Below are 16,218 nucleotides of genomic sequence, written 5' to 3'. Positions count from 1 at the left end.
TGCGTCCACAAAGCATGGACACCCATCACCAAAGCATGCCCACTGCACACACACATCACCCCCACAAGCCACCCTCACAAAAGCCCCCACAAGGGAATGCCTGCACTTGGGTACACAGCGACCCACCAATTACACGAAATGCCACACACAGAAGCAATAACCATACCCTTATACCCCTGCAGGACCCGAACGCCACCACACCGCCACGGAGGGTCCAGAGATGTCCATCCCACCCCCAGAAGAGGCCCCCAGTGATGACAGCAGCTCTGTCTCCCTGGACCCAGATGACCAGCCCGGCCCATTGGGGACCTCGGGACAGTCGGTTCCCCACAGACAGCCACAGGCTACAGCAGACCTAACCCCCTCTGGGAACACCAGCACAGCTCCCACCCAGCGGGCCCATGCCTCTGTCTCCAGGACACGTCAATCAGCGGTGTGTCCGCCACTAAAGGGCACCCAGGTTAACCCACCACCCCAACAACAACAGGGACCTGGGGGCAGTGGTAGTGGGCACACCGTCCAGGGGACAGAGGCCCAGGAACACAGGGGAACTGGGAGGGCTGCTGTGCGACAGGGGGGGGACAGGCCCAGGGAACCCACTCTCCAAGAGGCCCTCTCCTCCATCATGGGAGCATACCACCACTCCCAGGAGACGATGGCGACGGTACTGGGCAGGATGCAGGAGATCCAGGCACTGCAGGAGGAACAGTACATGGGGTTGAGAGAGAAACTGAGGAACATTAGTTCCGCAATGGGGACCATCGTCGTGGCCCTTAACCAGATAGTCACCACATTGCGGGACCATGTGGCACCCCAAAAGGCCCCTGTCACTAGCCTAGACTAGGAACAGCCTACCACCTCCGCCGGCGCTAGTGGACAGGAGGCCCCGACACAACGAGAGGCCACCAGAACCCCACCTCCTGCAGAAGAACAACCACCCCGCAAGCGGAACCTGAGATCTCACAAGAAGACAGAGTAGGATGCCAAGACCCCCGCCAGCATAAGATACCCCCTGATGTCATCCCACTGTCCTACATTGTCACCCTGTCCAACCTCAAACTGCCCCTGCTCCATCCTTCCACAGGCATATGGACAATGCACCTGTGACACTGAGAACTGGACTCTGCCATGGACATTACTCCACCCCCACCCATCACCGTTTTACAATCATGTACCTAAATGTGGCACTTTAATTAAATCACTTATTTCACTCAAATAATCTGGAGTCTGCTTGTATTCTTAACAAATGTATTACACATAACGGTGCAAAAATGTTCAGTTACATTGTGATGACAACATACCACTGACATACGGCTGTAGTCCATGGGCAAACAAAGCAGAAGTCACGCAGTGGCGCATACAGCTCTGAAAAGGGAAAGTAAAGTCTCAAATCAGTGAACAGGAACTGGGTGGAAACACCGACAGTAGAGAGGCAGGAGGCTGTAAGTAAATGTAAAATGGGGTGGTTGATTCTTACCTGTGTGCTACTGAAAATACTGTTGTATCACTGTGTCCCTGGTGTCTGTGTCGTCCCCGTCGTCTTCCTCCTCTTCACTCTCCACAGGCTCCACAGCTGCTACAACACCACCATCTGGACCATCCTCCTGCAGAAAAGGCACCTGGCGTCGCAAAGCCAGATTGTGAAGCATACAGCAGGCCACGATGATCTGGCACACCTTCTTTGGTGAGTACATTAGGGATCTACCTGTCATATGCAGGCACCTGAACCTGGCCTTCAGGAGGCCGAAGGTTCTTTCTATGATCCTCCTAGTACGCCCATGGGCCTCATTGTACCGTTCCTCTGCCCTGGTCCGGGGATTCCTCACTGGGGTCAATAGCCAGGAGAGGTTGGGGTAACCAGAGTCCCCCAATAGCCACACACGATGTCTCTGTAACTGTTCCATCACATACGGGATGCTGCTATTTCGCATGATATACGCGTCATGCACTGACCCAGGGAACTTGGCATTTACATGGGAGATGTACTGGTCTGCCAAACAGACCACCTGGACATTCATCGAATGATAACTTTTTCTGTTCCTGTACACCTGTTCACTTTCTCTGGGGGGAACCAAAGCCACATGGGTCCCATCAATGGCACCAATGATGTTGGGGATATGTCCAAGGGCATAGAAATCACCCTTCACTGTAGCCAAATCCCCCACCTCAGGGAACACAATGTAGCTCCGCATGTATTTCATCAGGGCAGACAAAACTCTGGACAAAACCTTAGAAAACATAGGCTGAGACATCCCTGATGATATGGCCACTGTTGTTTGGAATGATCCACTTGCCAAAAAATGGAGTACTGACAGAACCTGCACCAGAGGGGGAATCCCTGTGGGTTGGCGGATGGGGGACATCAGGTTTGGCTCCAGCTGGGCACACAGTTCATGTATAGTGGCTCTGTCAAGCCTGTATGTCAGTATGATATGTCGTTCTTCCATTGTCGACAGGTCCACCAGCGGTCTGTACTCGGGAGGATTCGTCCTTCTCCTCGCAAGTCCCAGCGGACTGTGCCTAGGAAGGACAACATGGAGCACAAAGTCAAGCAACCCACAGGTACGTTCACACAGCTTGCACAGTACACGATTCGCTATGCATTGAATGGCTTGTATGAGTGGCAATGCAAGACCTAGGCCTGTGTGACGCAGTAGAAATAAAGCTATGTGGGCCCTTGAAATGGCGGCTGCCTGACCTGTGAAGTGTGACAATGGGATGTTAGGTCAATGCGCTGGCGTGGCACACCGTGGCGGTAGGCGGTCGAAGACCGCGGTTCAAAGCCGCATTGGTTAACATTGAACCCTATGGGTTTCATGAGCCAATGACGATGTGCGCCGGCGGTCGCGATATGCGCCGCCGCGGTATGCACCGCCGCTGGCGTGACCGCCAATTTCTAACTGCTTAATCACTCAAGACCTGATCATCCACAGGAGAGGACCTATACTGCAAGTGCTGCTGTGACCTCGGTCTGGGAGAGACAATGGCTGCTGCGACTGGGGAAAGGGCCCCTGCCTTCACATCTGAGAAATTGGAGAAACTTGTTGATGGGGTCCTCCCCCAGTATGCGCTACTCTACGGTCCTCCAGAACAACAGGTAAGTACACAGGGAGCACGTAGTATGGGCTATGCCTGTGTTGAGTCGGGTGGATGTAAGATGGTGGGGAGGGGAGCGAATGAGGAGTGCAACGCACAACAGATATGAGAGCATGTGCCACATGGCAAGGTTGGGGGGGGGGCCACTCACATCGACCATGCAGAAAAGTATTGATATTTCCTTTCCCACCCTGTACATGTCACATAGGTTAGCGTCCATCAGAAGATCGACATTTGGCGTGCCATCGCCAAGGACGTCCAGGCCCTGGGGGTCCACAACAGACGGGGCACCCACTGCCGAAAGAGGTGGGAGGACATCCGCCGCGGGAGCAGAAAGACCGCCGAGGCTCTGCTGGGGATGGCCTCCCAATGTAGGAGGGGTGCCAGCCGCCAATTGACCCCCCTGATGTCCCGGATCCTGGCGGTGGCCTACCCCGATTTGGATGGGCGCGTGAGGACATCACAGCAGACACAAGGGGGTGAGTATCAGCACATTCTGCTATCTTTGCGCGCAGTGGAGGTGTCTGGGTGGGGGAGGAGGGCTGTGGCTATCTCTAGGCCAGGGCGCTTTCTGTAGGCTAGGCCCCTCCGTTAGGCATGGCTCTGTGCCCCCGCCCCCCACCTCTGTAGGGTGCTATGTACAGCTATCCATGGTCCGGCCTCACCTACGTGTGCATTTGTCGTCCATAATCCTATAGGCCAAGTCACAATAATTGAGTAGTGTACCCCGAGTGTGCGGCGTAGTGCTGGGGGCTTCTGTGTCTGTCCTCTCCGACAACGGTGTTGCCAATGCATGCACTCAACCTGTCTTTATTTCTCCCCCCCCCCATTTTCTTTGTCTTCCTGTTCATGTGTGCATTAGCATCATCAGGTGGAGGAGAAGTGGCATCGGCGCACGAGGGAGCTGCATCTCACATGGGCCCGGAGGGCCATGCAACGGACTCCGAGTTCACCAGTTAGACGGAGGGCAAGGGGGGCTCCACAACGGGGACCCGTGGAGACGTCAGCGACACCGACACGTCCTCGGAAGGGAGCTCCCTTGCGGTGGCGGCAACATCCGTGCCCACCGCTACAACAGGTACAGCCGTGACCCAGCGCACCAGCTCCGCCCTCTCAGCAGCACCTCAGCATTCGGCCTGTGCCCGCTCGGCCAGGAAGCCGGCCATCTCCTTCGCCCCAGGCACCTCAGGCCCTGCCCCAGTTACCCCAGCTGCCCTCAGTGAGGAGGTCATTGACCTCCTGAGGACCATCATTGTTGGGCAGTCTACCCTTTTGAATGCCATCCAGGGTGTAGAAAGGGAGGTGCATCGGAGCAATGCATACCTGGAGGGACTTCATTCGGGTCAGGCTGCCCATCAGCGATCGTTCAACGCTCTGGCCTCAGCACTGACGGCAGCCATTGTCCCTGTCTCCAGCCTCCCTCTTCAAACTCCCTCCACCCAGTCCCAGTCCCCTGTTCCTCTGCCTATCCCATCCACACCATCAGACCAGCCTGCACACACCTCAACACCCAAAGGCAGCTCATCCAGACATAAGCACCACAGATCACACGAGCATTCACCCAAGCAACATCCAGATGCAGACATGCCAACAGTCACTACCTCCTCTGTGTCCCCCACCTCTTCGTCTCCCTCCTCCTTCCCTGTGATGTCTCCACTCGCACCTGCATGCACACCCCCATCAGCCAGTACGTCCATCACCAGCACACCCTCCAGACCAGTCCGCACACGTGCAGTCACTACCCCGACTGCCATTTACACGTCCCCTGTGTCCTCTCCCACTGTGTCTGTCACCCCCTCTTCCAAACCACACAAACGCAGGCAGCCACCCATCCAACACCCATCCACCTCACGACAGCCTCAGTCACAAGCACCTGCACCCAAAGACAGCACACTTGACTCTCCTACAACCACATCCTCTTCCTCCACTCCCATACCCACTGCACCTACCCTTCCCATTGCTCCTAAAAAGTTATTCCTCTCCAAAATTAACCTCTTTGCATCACCTGACCCACCCCCTCCATCTCGTAAGAGTCCAAACAGCACCTCAGCCACCACAAGCCCTGCACCTACTAGGACCATAGTTCAGGGCTATTGGAGTCCACCAGCTCCTAGGGCAGGAACATCGGCCAGCAGCAAGGGGACAGCCAGCCCACCCCCTGGGAAGAGGACCAAAAAAGCAAAGGGCCGGCGCGACAAGCCTGAGACGGCTGCCACCAAGGACAGTAGCCTTACCCCGTCACCTGGCACATCAACAAAGGGAGGCAAGGGCCCCAGAGATTCAGCGAAGGAGGGCAAGGGCAGCATGGCGGACAAGTCAGGCAGCAGGCGAGCTGGCCAGGAGGGCCCCACCAGCCCCATTCCAGGGGTGACGGAGGACACCCACGGGCCCAGAACTCCATCACAGGAGGGCCCCGCAACCGAAAGGTCGGATGGCGACTGAGCGGGAAGTATTGGCCAGGTCTGGTTCCCTAGAAACACAAGACAAGCACCACTGAACAGGGGCCGCCGTGAGAAGCACCGCTGAACAGGGACTGCCGTGAGAAGCACCGCTGAACAGGGGCCGCCAAGACAAGCCCCGCTGAACAGGGCCCCGCCAAGACAAGCACCGCTGAACAGGGGCCGCCAAGACAAGCCCCGCTGAACAGGGCCCCGCCAAGACAAGCACCGCTGAACAGGGCCCGCCAAGACAAGCACCGCTGAACAGGGCCCCGCCAAGACAAGCACCGCTGAACAGGGCCCCGCCGTGAGAAGCACCGCTGAACAGGGGCTGCCAAGACAAGCACCGCTGAACAGGGCCCCGCCCAGACAAGCACCGCTGAACAGGGGCCGCCAAGACAAGCACCGCTGAACAGGGGCCGCCAAGACAAGCACCGCTGAACAGGGCCCCGCCGTGAGAAGCACCGCTGAACAGGGGCCACCAAGACAAGCCCCGCTGAACAGGGCCCCGCCAAGACAAGCACCGCTGAACAGGGCCCCGCCGTGAGAAGCACCGCTCCGCTGGGCCCTTCCTGTCAAACACCGCTCCGCTGGGCCCTTCATCTCAAGCACGCTCCGCTGGGCCCTTCATCTCAAGCACCGCTCCGCTGGGCACCGCCATCTCTGAACTGCTCTGCTGGACCCTTCCTGTCATACACCGCTCCGCTGGGCCCTTCATCTAAAGCACCGCTCCGCTGGGCCCTTCATCTCAAGCACCGCTCCGCTGGGCCCTTCATCTCAAGCACCGCTCCGCTGGGCACCGCAGTCTCTGAACTGCTCTGCTGGGCCCTTCCTGTCAGGCACCGCTGGCCTATTGGCAGTGCCGGTTCTGTGTCGAGCAGGGCTTCACGAAGCACTCGGGCCACCATGCCTCCTCCATGACCAGTGGAGTCTGTAACCAACCTGATGGACTGTGGCTTTGCACTTCCCAAGATACAGCAGTGGGCAAGCCACCAACTGTAGAGACTTGAGAGACTGTGGCTTTGCACTCCCCAGGATGGTACAGTGGGCAAGCCACCCACTGTAGAGACTTGAGAGACTGTGGCTTTGCACTCCCCAGGATGGTACAGTGGGCAAGCCACCCACTGTAGAGACTTGAGAGACTGTGGCTTTTCACTCCCCAGGATGGAACAGTGGGCAAGCCACCCACTGTAGAGACTTGAGAGACTGTGGCTTTGCACTCCCCAGGATGGTACAGTGGCCATGGAGGCCCCTCGTGCATCTGGCGTCGTGGACTCATGTGGCTGAGGTGCCCCCCCTTCCCTTCCCCCTGAGGTGCCTGTAGTTTTATCATCTGATGCCCCAGCTGTGTTCTCTCCAATGGTGTCTGGTCTTGTGTGTGGGCTTTGCCCATGTGTTTGTGCACATTGGCCCACGAACAATGGAACTTTGGCAAAATGTGCAGGACTTATAGCCTATATATATATTTTTAACTATGTTCTTTATTTAATATGTATATTTCATCTTTCATAATTCACATTACTTCATTTGAGCTATAATATACTTCTATTTTAATGATCATTTTATTTTGTCTTTGCATTATTCCGGGGGGATTGGGGGTGTCACTCTGACTTGTTGCTCTGCATTGGTGTGTAGGTATTTGGGGTGGGGGGGTGGGTGTATCGCGTATGTGTGTGCCCGTGACCTTTTCTCCTCCCCCCTCCCCTGTGTCGTAGGTGCAGTACTCACCGTTGTCGTCTGCGCCGGCGTTCGTGCTCCTGGTAGAAGAGCAGGTAGACAATAGCTGGTAGGATGTTTAATTCGGGTTCCATGCTGTCCAGATTCCTCGTGGAGTGTATAGAGGTGAGCGTTTTCCCGTTCGTAGTCTGTTTCCGCCGTGTTTTTATAGGCGGGGCTCCCGCCCCGGAAAAGGTGGCGGATTGGTGAGTTGTGATTGGGTGGGCGGTACATTGTCTGCCGCCTGCCTGTTGGCGGTGACCGCCGCGCTGTTTGTTTGTCCCGCCATGGCGGTCGGAGTGTTAAAGTGGCGGGCTGTGTTGGCGGTTCCCGCCAGGGTCAGAATTCCATTTTTTTGACCGCCTGCCTGTTGGCGGGTTGGCCGCTGCTTTAACACCGACCGCCAGGGTTGGAATGACCCCCTAGGTCTTCTTTGTCGGTGCCCCACAGCGGTTCCTGGTTATCATCTGTGTTTTTTCTAGTTCCCAATGTACATTCTGTTCTTTCTTCTTCCTCTGTTTCTTCCTCTGCCCCTGCCCCGGCCTCTTCCTAAAAAATGATTGAATGGTACCTGTGGGCAGGGTTGGAAGAAGGGGTATGGAAGTTGGTGCCACATAGGATATTGAGGATAAGAGAACGTCAGTACTATATTCATTTGTGTAAATTTGTGGTTTGGGTTCTTCTTCCGCTCCTAATCACTGCTCTAACCATGTGAGATAGAGATGTGGTAATAGGTGCGTGGTTTTTGAGGAGGGTTTCCTGACTCATCTGAAGGTGATAATTGTCTTTTGTGTAGGGGTATGCTTTCTCCCTACTGAATTTCTTAATAACCTTCTGTAATTTAGTAATCTTCTGATGGGTGAGGTGTTCCTTATTTTCATTAAGTTCTGAATTATTGTATAGGACATACCCTAGGGGTGACATATGTGTATTAAAAAGGAAGGCTTTGGCCTGGTAAAAGGTTGATATTGTCAGGTAGATCAAAATAGCAGTTTAAACTGCACACACAGACTGCAATGGGAGACCTGATACATGCTGATAGAGGCTTCTTGAATGGGAGCCTCAATAAGTGCTGCAGGCCCACTAGCAGCATTTAATATAAAGGCCCTGGGTACATGTAGTACCACTTTACTAGGGACTTACAAGTAAATTAAGGGGCATATTTATACTCTGTTTGTGCCGGATTTGAGTAATTGTTTTTTACGCAAATCTGGTGCAAACTTAACTCCATATTTATACTTTGGTGCTAGACCCGTCTAGCGTCAAAGCTTTGGAGTGTGCGTCATATTTTGGACATGGAAACCTACCTTGCGCTAATGAGATGCAGGGTAGGCGTTCCTGTGCAAATAATGACTCTAAGGCGTTTGCACCTTATTTATCCTCCCGCGCAAAAATTAAGCACGGGATGAGGTGGGCTTTAAAAAATGGCGCCAAGCCTGATTAGCGCCATTTTTTAACACCTCGGTCAGGGCAGGCGTTAGGGAACCTGTGGGCTAATTTCCATGGTGGGAGACCATGGAAGCAGTCCACAGGTGCCCTTCCCTGCAACCAGGGACACCCCCTGCCACCCTCGCCCACCCATGGATGGAATGACCCATCGCTGGTAAGTCCAGGTAAGTATTTTCTTTTTTCTTTTTTAAGTGGTATAAGGGGGCCTAACTTTGGCCCCCGTACATGGCACTGTGCCCAATGTCCATGCCCAGGGGACATAAGTCCCCTGGGCATAGCTATTCAGCAGGGGGGCATGATTCCTGTCTTTGCTAAGACAGGAGTCATTTCCATGGGTGTTGTGCGTCAAAAAATTACGCTAGTCAGGTTAGCGTTAATATTTTTGATGCTAACCTGACTTGCACCATTCTTTAACGCACAACCCGCATTCTTACCTATGCCTCCACTGCCTGGTTAGCACCATTTATTTTGACGCTAATCAGGCTGCAGTGCCGGCTAGTGTCATTCCTTAAATATCATGCCCAGCTGGCGCGTGGGAATGGCGGTAGACGGCGTTAATCTTTTTGATGCAAACCTGCGCTAGCGTAGGTTTGCGTCAAAAACTATAAATATGGGCCTAAGTTTGCTAATTCAATGTAAGCCAATTTTACTGTTTAAGGGAGAGACTCAAACTCTAGCACTAGTTAGCAGTGTTAAGGTGTGCGGTGTCCTAAAAACCAGTAAAAACAGCTACAGAACACAGGAGGATAACGGCAAAAAGTTTGAAGAATACCCTCCGAGAGAGCCAAGTGGACATTAGGAAAACCTCAGAACATCCCAACAAAGTCAGAATAAATATGTATTGCAGTGTCAGGGTACATAATAAAAGAGTAAAAGAGAGGGTAGGAGGTAAACACACAGATTATGCAATGGAAAACACTAACCCGGATGATTTGACCAGGATGTCACTCGATCATCATTAGCATGGGTCTCGTCTTCTAAATTGACATATTTGAATAGCTCCAGTTACCCTATAAAGTGCGAAGATGAAAACGTGACACAGACAAAGAAAGAGAGGCAAGACAACAGAGTGAAGAAACAGACAACTGAGAGCGGGAACATGGCATCCGTTTCTTTAATGATAGCTACATATGAAAAATATTTCAACCCCAAAACAAAGTATGATATATTTTGTGGCCCTGGGTCAAGTTTTAAGGAAGATACAGTACAAAAGCCACTCAAATGGCTTGTCAAAATCTTCAATTCAGGTATGTAACAGTTTTTATCAGCCGTCTTCTTTTGTGCGTCTTCTTATTTCAGGAGCTATCTATTGAATTATATGAGCGCAACTCAGAGAACTAGTGGTTTTATGTTAATGTAAAAAAATACAAGATAGCGTTTTACCTTGTTTTTGTGTGTGTTCTCCAGCGTAATTATGGCAAACTGTCCGGTGGTAAATTTGGCATCATTTTTTGCCATCAGGTGATGCCGCTTTTCTGCATCACTGATATGGAAACACTACATAAGATGAAGCAGGTGTAAATCGAAGCTTCGAAGTTCATCAGGTAGTAAAAAGTGCAGTTCCCATGTCTTTTTACTGCTTATACTGTAAAACCTTCTAAATGTTTTTCGACATCGGGGAACAAGCTCGAGTTCTATTAGTGAATGTTCAAAACAGATCAAACAATGCTTTACTGAGGACATTTTTGTATCATGATAATTTGATTGTATTGTTTAGTTTAATGTATTATGGTGAGTAAAATAATAACACTGCCTACCATAAAGTGAAACATTATATTATCGTAACTTATCTGAAACTCATTTTCGTTATAGAGCTGCAGTCTGAAATCCAGTCCTCCAGCTCCCGGCCATCTGTAGGAGGTCCCTCGTTGAATTATCATTTTCTGAGCCAGGCCTATTGATATTAAAAGTGCTCATTGACCTCAATAGAGGAAAACAATGTTAGGGGACACAGGGGCCATGCTAGAAAATTTCACAGAAATAATTGTGTTACTTACAGGCACAAGACAGAATCTCAGCAAAACATGCTGATCTTTCCTTGCTTCTGTGAATAGTTATCGTACCAATGAGTTTATTTGTTCACTATTTAAACTCCTGGGACAATACATAAAATATACTCTTTGTCTAGCCAGATTGAATGCATGTAGACGAAAGGTCTACCCAGCTGTTAGCAGTAAAGACAGGTAAAGTCCAAAAAATCAATTTAGAATATAAAAATCGTGAATCATACTCATTAATTTCACTGAAGCAAACAAAGGTTAAAGTGGCCTTATATTTATTTTTGGTAATAATATCTTAGAAAACCTACAGATTAGTAGTGGTGTTCCAAACACATGGTATGGCTCTGAACAGGTCTACCACAAAATATTAATAATTGTGTTACAAAATCTAAATCTTGTGCTGGAATTAAAGCCACAGATCATCATTGATCTCACACTGCCAAACCAGTGTGGAAAGCCTACAACAGTGGGGTCGCACTGGAAAAAGCGTCCGGCCGCACGGTTTCTGACAAGTAACTTTTGACCTTGGGCCAGGTAAGGGAGCTGGATTTGGATACAGGCCATGGATGGGATTTCAAAGTGTTTCCTGATACAATGCGATGTTGTCGAACACAAAGCAGCCTGTGATAATCTTACCACTTCCCACAAGAACAGGACCACAACTCATGCGAGATACAAGCCTCTGAATAGTTACATCAAGATACCAAAAGCCTTCACTAGTATGCCTTCTATTTGTGTGTGTCCTATGCTGCACTTTATTTGAGGTACACTGATGGCCCAGGAGAAGGAAGTCCGATGGTGAGGGCATAGCGGATATTCAGAATCAACTGTGTGCAGATGAAAATGCTTGGTGTGTTTGTAAAATATGGAGAGCTTCCATCAGTGCCCATCATGGGTGTGAAGACTTATTTTTTGCAAATGTATGTGTATCGGTCAAACACGCACATTGAACCCAAAACTCATTTTACTTACTAAGTAGCCTATTTACAAGAAAGTGGGGCATCGGTACTGATGCGCCACATTTCTTGCGCGTGTCCCTGCCCACCTAACAACACCATGGTTGCACCATATTTACAATACGCACTCCAAAGAGATCGTTAGGACAATAGTGTCAAAATTGTTGGCGCTATTGTGACACTTTGCTGCACTAGCATTAAAAGTTTAGTGCTGAGGGGCGCTTTGGAGCTCAGGGGCACTCCCACACCACTGTATCATGGTAATGGGAAATAATGTAAGGTAATGATGTTACCGTGTGCTTTTATGTAGTTTCTCCAATGCGATTATGGACAGGTTTTGATGGTACCAATGACAGCAGTTTTTCCATGCCACGACGTGGCTGTAGAGGATCACTGATGAGGAAAACCACATGAGGAAAAGTGGTTGTAAAGCTTATCTTTAAGGATGCACAGACTGTAACAGCTGCAGTTACCATATAAGTGTCCTTTCCTGCACAAAAACAATCATCCCTGCAATGCAGACACCCTTGCACCATGGTACAAGTGTGCCTGAGTTGGCGTGTGGCAGCCAATTGTGCACCAGCACAAGGAAAAGGACAGGAATGTGCTGCATCTTGTAGATTCGGTGCATTCTTGCCCTTTTTTATTTATGCAGAGCAGCACTGCAAGAAGGCTAGCGGCACTGCCCTTTGTCAAATGAATGTAAATATGCTCAGTAAGTGAAACATTATTTAGCTTTAACATACTTTCACCTCATGTTTTTTTTAATGAGCTGCAGTATTTCTTCTGCCCTCCAGCTCCGGATCTTCTGTAGGAGGTACCTCTTTTTACTCTCCTTCTCTTTCCCAGTCTTTCCCAGTCTTGTTGACATTAATAGTGCCTATTGAAGTCAATAGTGGTGAACAGTTTTTGTGTGGCAGAGGGATCATGTGTAAAGATTTCACAGAGATATCTGTGTTACTTACAACCAGAATTTGAAATCCCAGGAGAGCTTGCTCATCTTTCCTCAATTCTGCAGGCATACCAGTGGGATCATTTTTCATCATTAAAGACCTGGTAAATTACATAAATGTTAGAAATTGGGTTTCTGGTTGGTATGCACCCTGTCCAAGCAGGAACCACAATCCTTGTCAGGGTACGTCACCAACACACCCTAAACTAACCTGTACTCAGCCCCTGGTAGTTTGGCACAGAGCAATCAGGCTTAATGTAACAGGCAATGTGTTAAGTATTTGTGCAATACTTCAAATAGTAAAACAATGAAAACACCACAGAAAACGATACCACAGCTAGTTAGAGAAAGGGAAGTTTGAACTTGATTTAATGAGCAAAACAAGACTGAAATGACACAAATCAATTAAGTAGAACCGCAATTACATATTTTAAAAGAATAATCTGAAATGTAGTGCATTGAAGGGTAAAGTGCAAACCAGGGCCATCTGGTCTTGCTAGACTAGGTCAAATCTGAAAGTTCAAGCCAATTGTGATGGAGCGCAGTACCTTGTTTGAGCCAACGAATTCTATGCAAAACTAACTCCATATTTATACTTTGGCGCTAGACCCGTCTAGGTCACCTGCACTGGCCATTAGGGTGGTGGACATTACTCCTGACATTTTTAAGACAGGAGTCATGTGGAATGGATGGTTTGGCATCAGAAATTGATGCTAGGCAGGTTGGAGTCATTTTGTTTTACTCTAACCTGCATACCATAATTTTTTGGTGCAAAACCCCCTTCTTCTATACCGTCAGCCCTACCCGGCTAACATCATTTTGTTTTACGCTAGCCTACCATTTGCACCGGCTTGCACCATTCCATAAATATGGTGCCCGGCTGGTTCTCAGAAATGGTGAAAGCCGGTTCTAAACTTTTTGGTGCAAAACTGCGTTAGTGCAGTTTTGCACCAAAAAGTATAAATCAGGGCCTTAATTCTTGTAACAGCAAGGCGTTGGTGGAGATGCAGCGATTCTGAGCGAGGTAACTGCATTGGTGCTGGGATTCATATTGAAGCTGTACTTTATACCCACTTCCAAGGGCCCAGGACTGGAGAGGCAGCACTTGGCAGGGCAAGACTCACAGATGGCAGGGTCCAGGTGCTGTAGCAGGGGAGTTGAAAGTCTTTTGAGTCCCTGAGACTTCGGAAAACAGGAGATCAGTCAAGTGCCACTTAGAGTCACTCTGGGAGTTGGGTTCAAGTAATGTTGGTCCAATCTTTATCACCCAAGCAAGGAGGGCAGCTGGAGGCAAGTCAGCACAGCAAAAAAAACAGTTCTTCCAGAGCAGCAGCTCAGAAAAGTTGCAGTTCTTCAGCAGCAAAGCAGTCCTCCTGCTTACTATCCTCAAATCCAAAAGTGTACTGGGTTTGTAGGGCCAGAAGTCCAGTTCTTATACCCAGTGGTGCCTCTGAAGTAGGGGAGACTTCAAAGAAAAGCTTTGAAGTGCACAGATGTCCTCCATTCCTGCCCTTGCTCCAGACCCATTGCAGAGGGTTGAGCAGTCCTCTGTGTGGGGACATGACACAGTCGATTCAGGTGTAAGTGTGACGCTTTGTCCATCTCCTCCCTTCCATTCTGTCCAGGATGGCCCATCAGTCACACCTGAGTTCTCTTTGTGTGCAACTGTCTAGTGGGAATTCAAGCTGTCACCCAACTCAGACTTACATTGGAGGCAGGCTGCAGGCGGCCAGGACTAAGATTAGGAAAATGGCAATTTTCTAAAAGTTGCATTTTCAGAATTGTAACAATACATCCAACTGTACCATTAAAGAGGATTCATTGTTATAAACAGGAATAATAGCTTGTTAAATGTAACAAGAAATCACCAGTGATATCCTATGACAGGGGTAAGCCTCACTGTAGTGACAAATGAACTTGTGAGGCTTTCACTATTAGGAAATGTTAATTTTAAAATGATAGGTCTTGCCACTTAATTACATAGCACCCTACCTTGTGAGCTACGTAGGACATTCCTAAGGGTGACCTATATGTAATAAAAGGGTAGTTTAAGGATTGCCAAGGAGTTTAAAATGACAAGGTGACAAGGCAGTGTAACACTTCACTCAAGCTGCAAAGGCAGATGTTGAACATGTTTTAAAGTACTACTTAAGTGGGTGGTGCAAGTAGTGCTGCAGGCCCACTAGTAGCATTTAATTTACAGGCCCTGGAGTCATGTAGTGTATTTTACTAGGGACCCATAAGTAAAATAAATACACCAATCGGGTATGCACAAATCAAACCATGTTTTAGGGAGACATCCCAAGCACTTTAGCACTGGTTAGCAGTGGTAAAGTAAACAGAGTCCTAAGGCCGGTAAAAACAAATTGAGCAAAATTGGAGGCAAGCAGATAAAATGTTTGGGGGAAGTCCACCCTAAGGCTGTCAGTTCTATCAATACGATACGCTCTTTGTATGGACGACTTGCAGCTCACAGACTGAATAACAGTCGTCTTGTGTTTAAGAGGGAAAAGGCACAGGCTGGGTGTTTGTTCTGTGGCAATTATTTGTATAATCTATTTTATCGGATGCTCTGATGTCATATTGTTGAATTGCTGCTTTTCTTCCTCTTCTCCTTCCTTGCCCCACTACTTACTCTAGATGTGACTGTACCCATTCACAATCTTCCTTCCTCTGCTTTCAATCTGTATTCTATTTCTATGTTTGTGTGAAGGAACTACTCATAAATTCACTCACTTCTCACAACACTTTTTTTAAAATGTATTTTATTGATTTTTCAAATAAAAGCAATAACAAACATTATACTTCCCTCGTGCCCTCCCCCCTTGTTCGCTCCCAGCTTTTAACTTATCTTTCCTCAAGTGACACTGCCTTTCCAGATATTAAACCTGACCTGATTCAGTTGTCTGTGCATTCATGTGAAAGGGTCTTCGTCGGTATCTAATTCAGAAGCTGCATGCGAGTTATCTGAGGTTGTTTTATCTGGATATCTGAGACAATCTAATAGTGTGTCCCACTGTCTCGCTATGTCTCTTGACCCACACCCCATGCTACCTCCTGATGTAGTATGTTCCCCTCTGCTTCTGCCCATCTTATCACTGCATTCTGCCACCTTTGTATGTGAGGGCCCCTAGCGTCCTTCCAGTGTAACGTGATTTCTCTTTTAGCCAGAATTAATTCCAGGTCAATATATTTATTGGTTGTTTTTTTAACATGAGGGCGGGAAAAATCTCCTAACAGTGCTGCTAAGGGGAACAGTCCCAGCTCCCTGCCTGTAACTGCAGATAGCTTCCTAAACACCTCTTCCCAGTAGGGCACAATTGTCGGACAGTAACATAACATGTGTTCTAATCCTGCTTCTGGATCTGATCAGCAGGGGCAACCTCTGGTAGCATTCATTTGTGCTATTTTATGGGGGTAAGATATGCTCTGTGATAAAAATAGAGATTAATCATTTTGAAGCGAGCATTCCTTGTCACTGAGTGAATGTATGTAATGATTCTGACCCATCTCTGTTCGTCTATGGATGTCCCCAAATTCGCCTGCCAAGTCTGACGGAGTTTATCAAAGGGAGTGGGGATATCTTTATGTAAAGCCCTGTAAATGGCTGA

At 49.1% G+C, this 16,218-nt stretch overlaps 1 protein-coding gene across 1 annotated transcript in view; it reads left to right on the top strand.

Annotated features, from left to right (window-relative positions):
* The first annotated feature begins 9,731 nt into the window (after positions 1 to 9,731).
* Positions 9,732 to 16,218, top strand: part of LOC138299650 (nicotinamide N-methyltransferase-like) — a 67,361-nt gene continuing 60,874 nt past the window's right edge. Inside the window, exon 1 of the mRNA XM_069238103.1 lies at positions 9,732 to 9,946. Coding sequence (XP_069094204.1) covers positions 9,799 to 9,946 — 148 coding nt within the window. The 5' untranslated portion in view covers positions 9,732 to 9,798. The remainder of the gene's footprint in view (positions 9,947 to 16,218) is intronic.

The sequence above is a fragment of the Pleurodeles waltl genome, chromosome 6 (assembly GCF_031143425.1).
Source record: "Pleurodeles waltl isolate 20211129_DDA chromosome 6, aPleWal1.hap1.20221129, whole genome shotgun sequence".
NCBI lineage: Eukaryota > Metazoa > Chordata > Amphibia > Caudata > Salamandridae > Pleurodeles > Pleurodeles waltl.
Note: the sequence above shows the minus strand (reverse complement) of the source record. Positions and strands in the feature narration are given on the sequence as shown.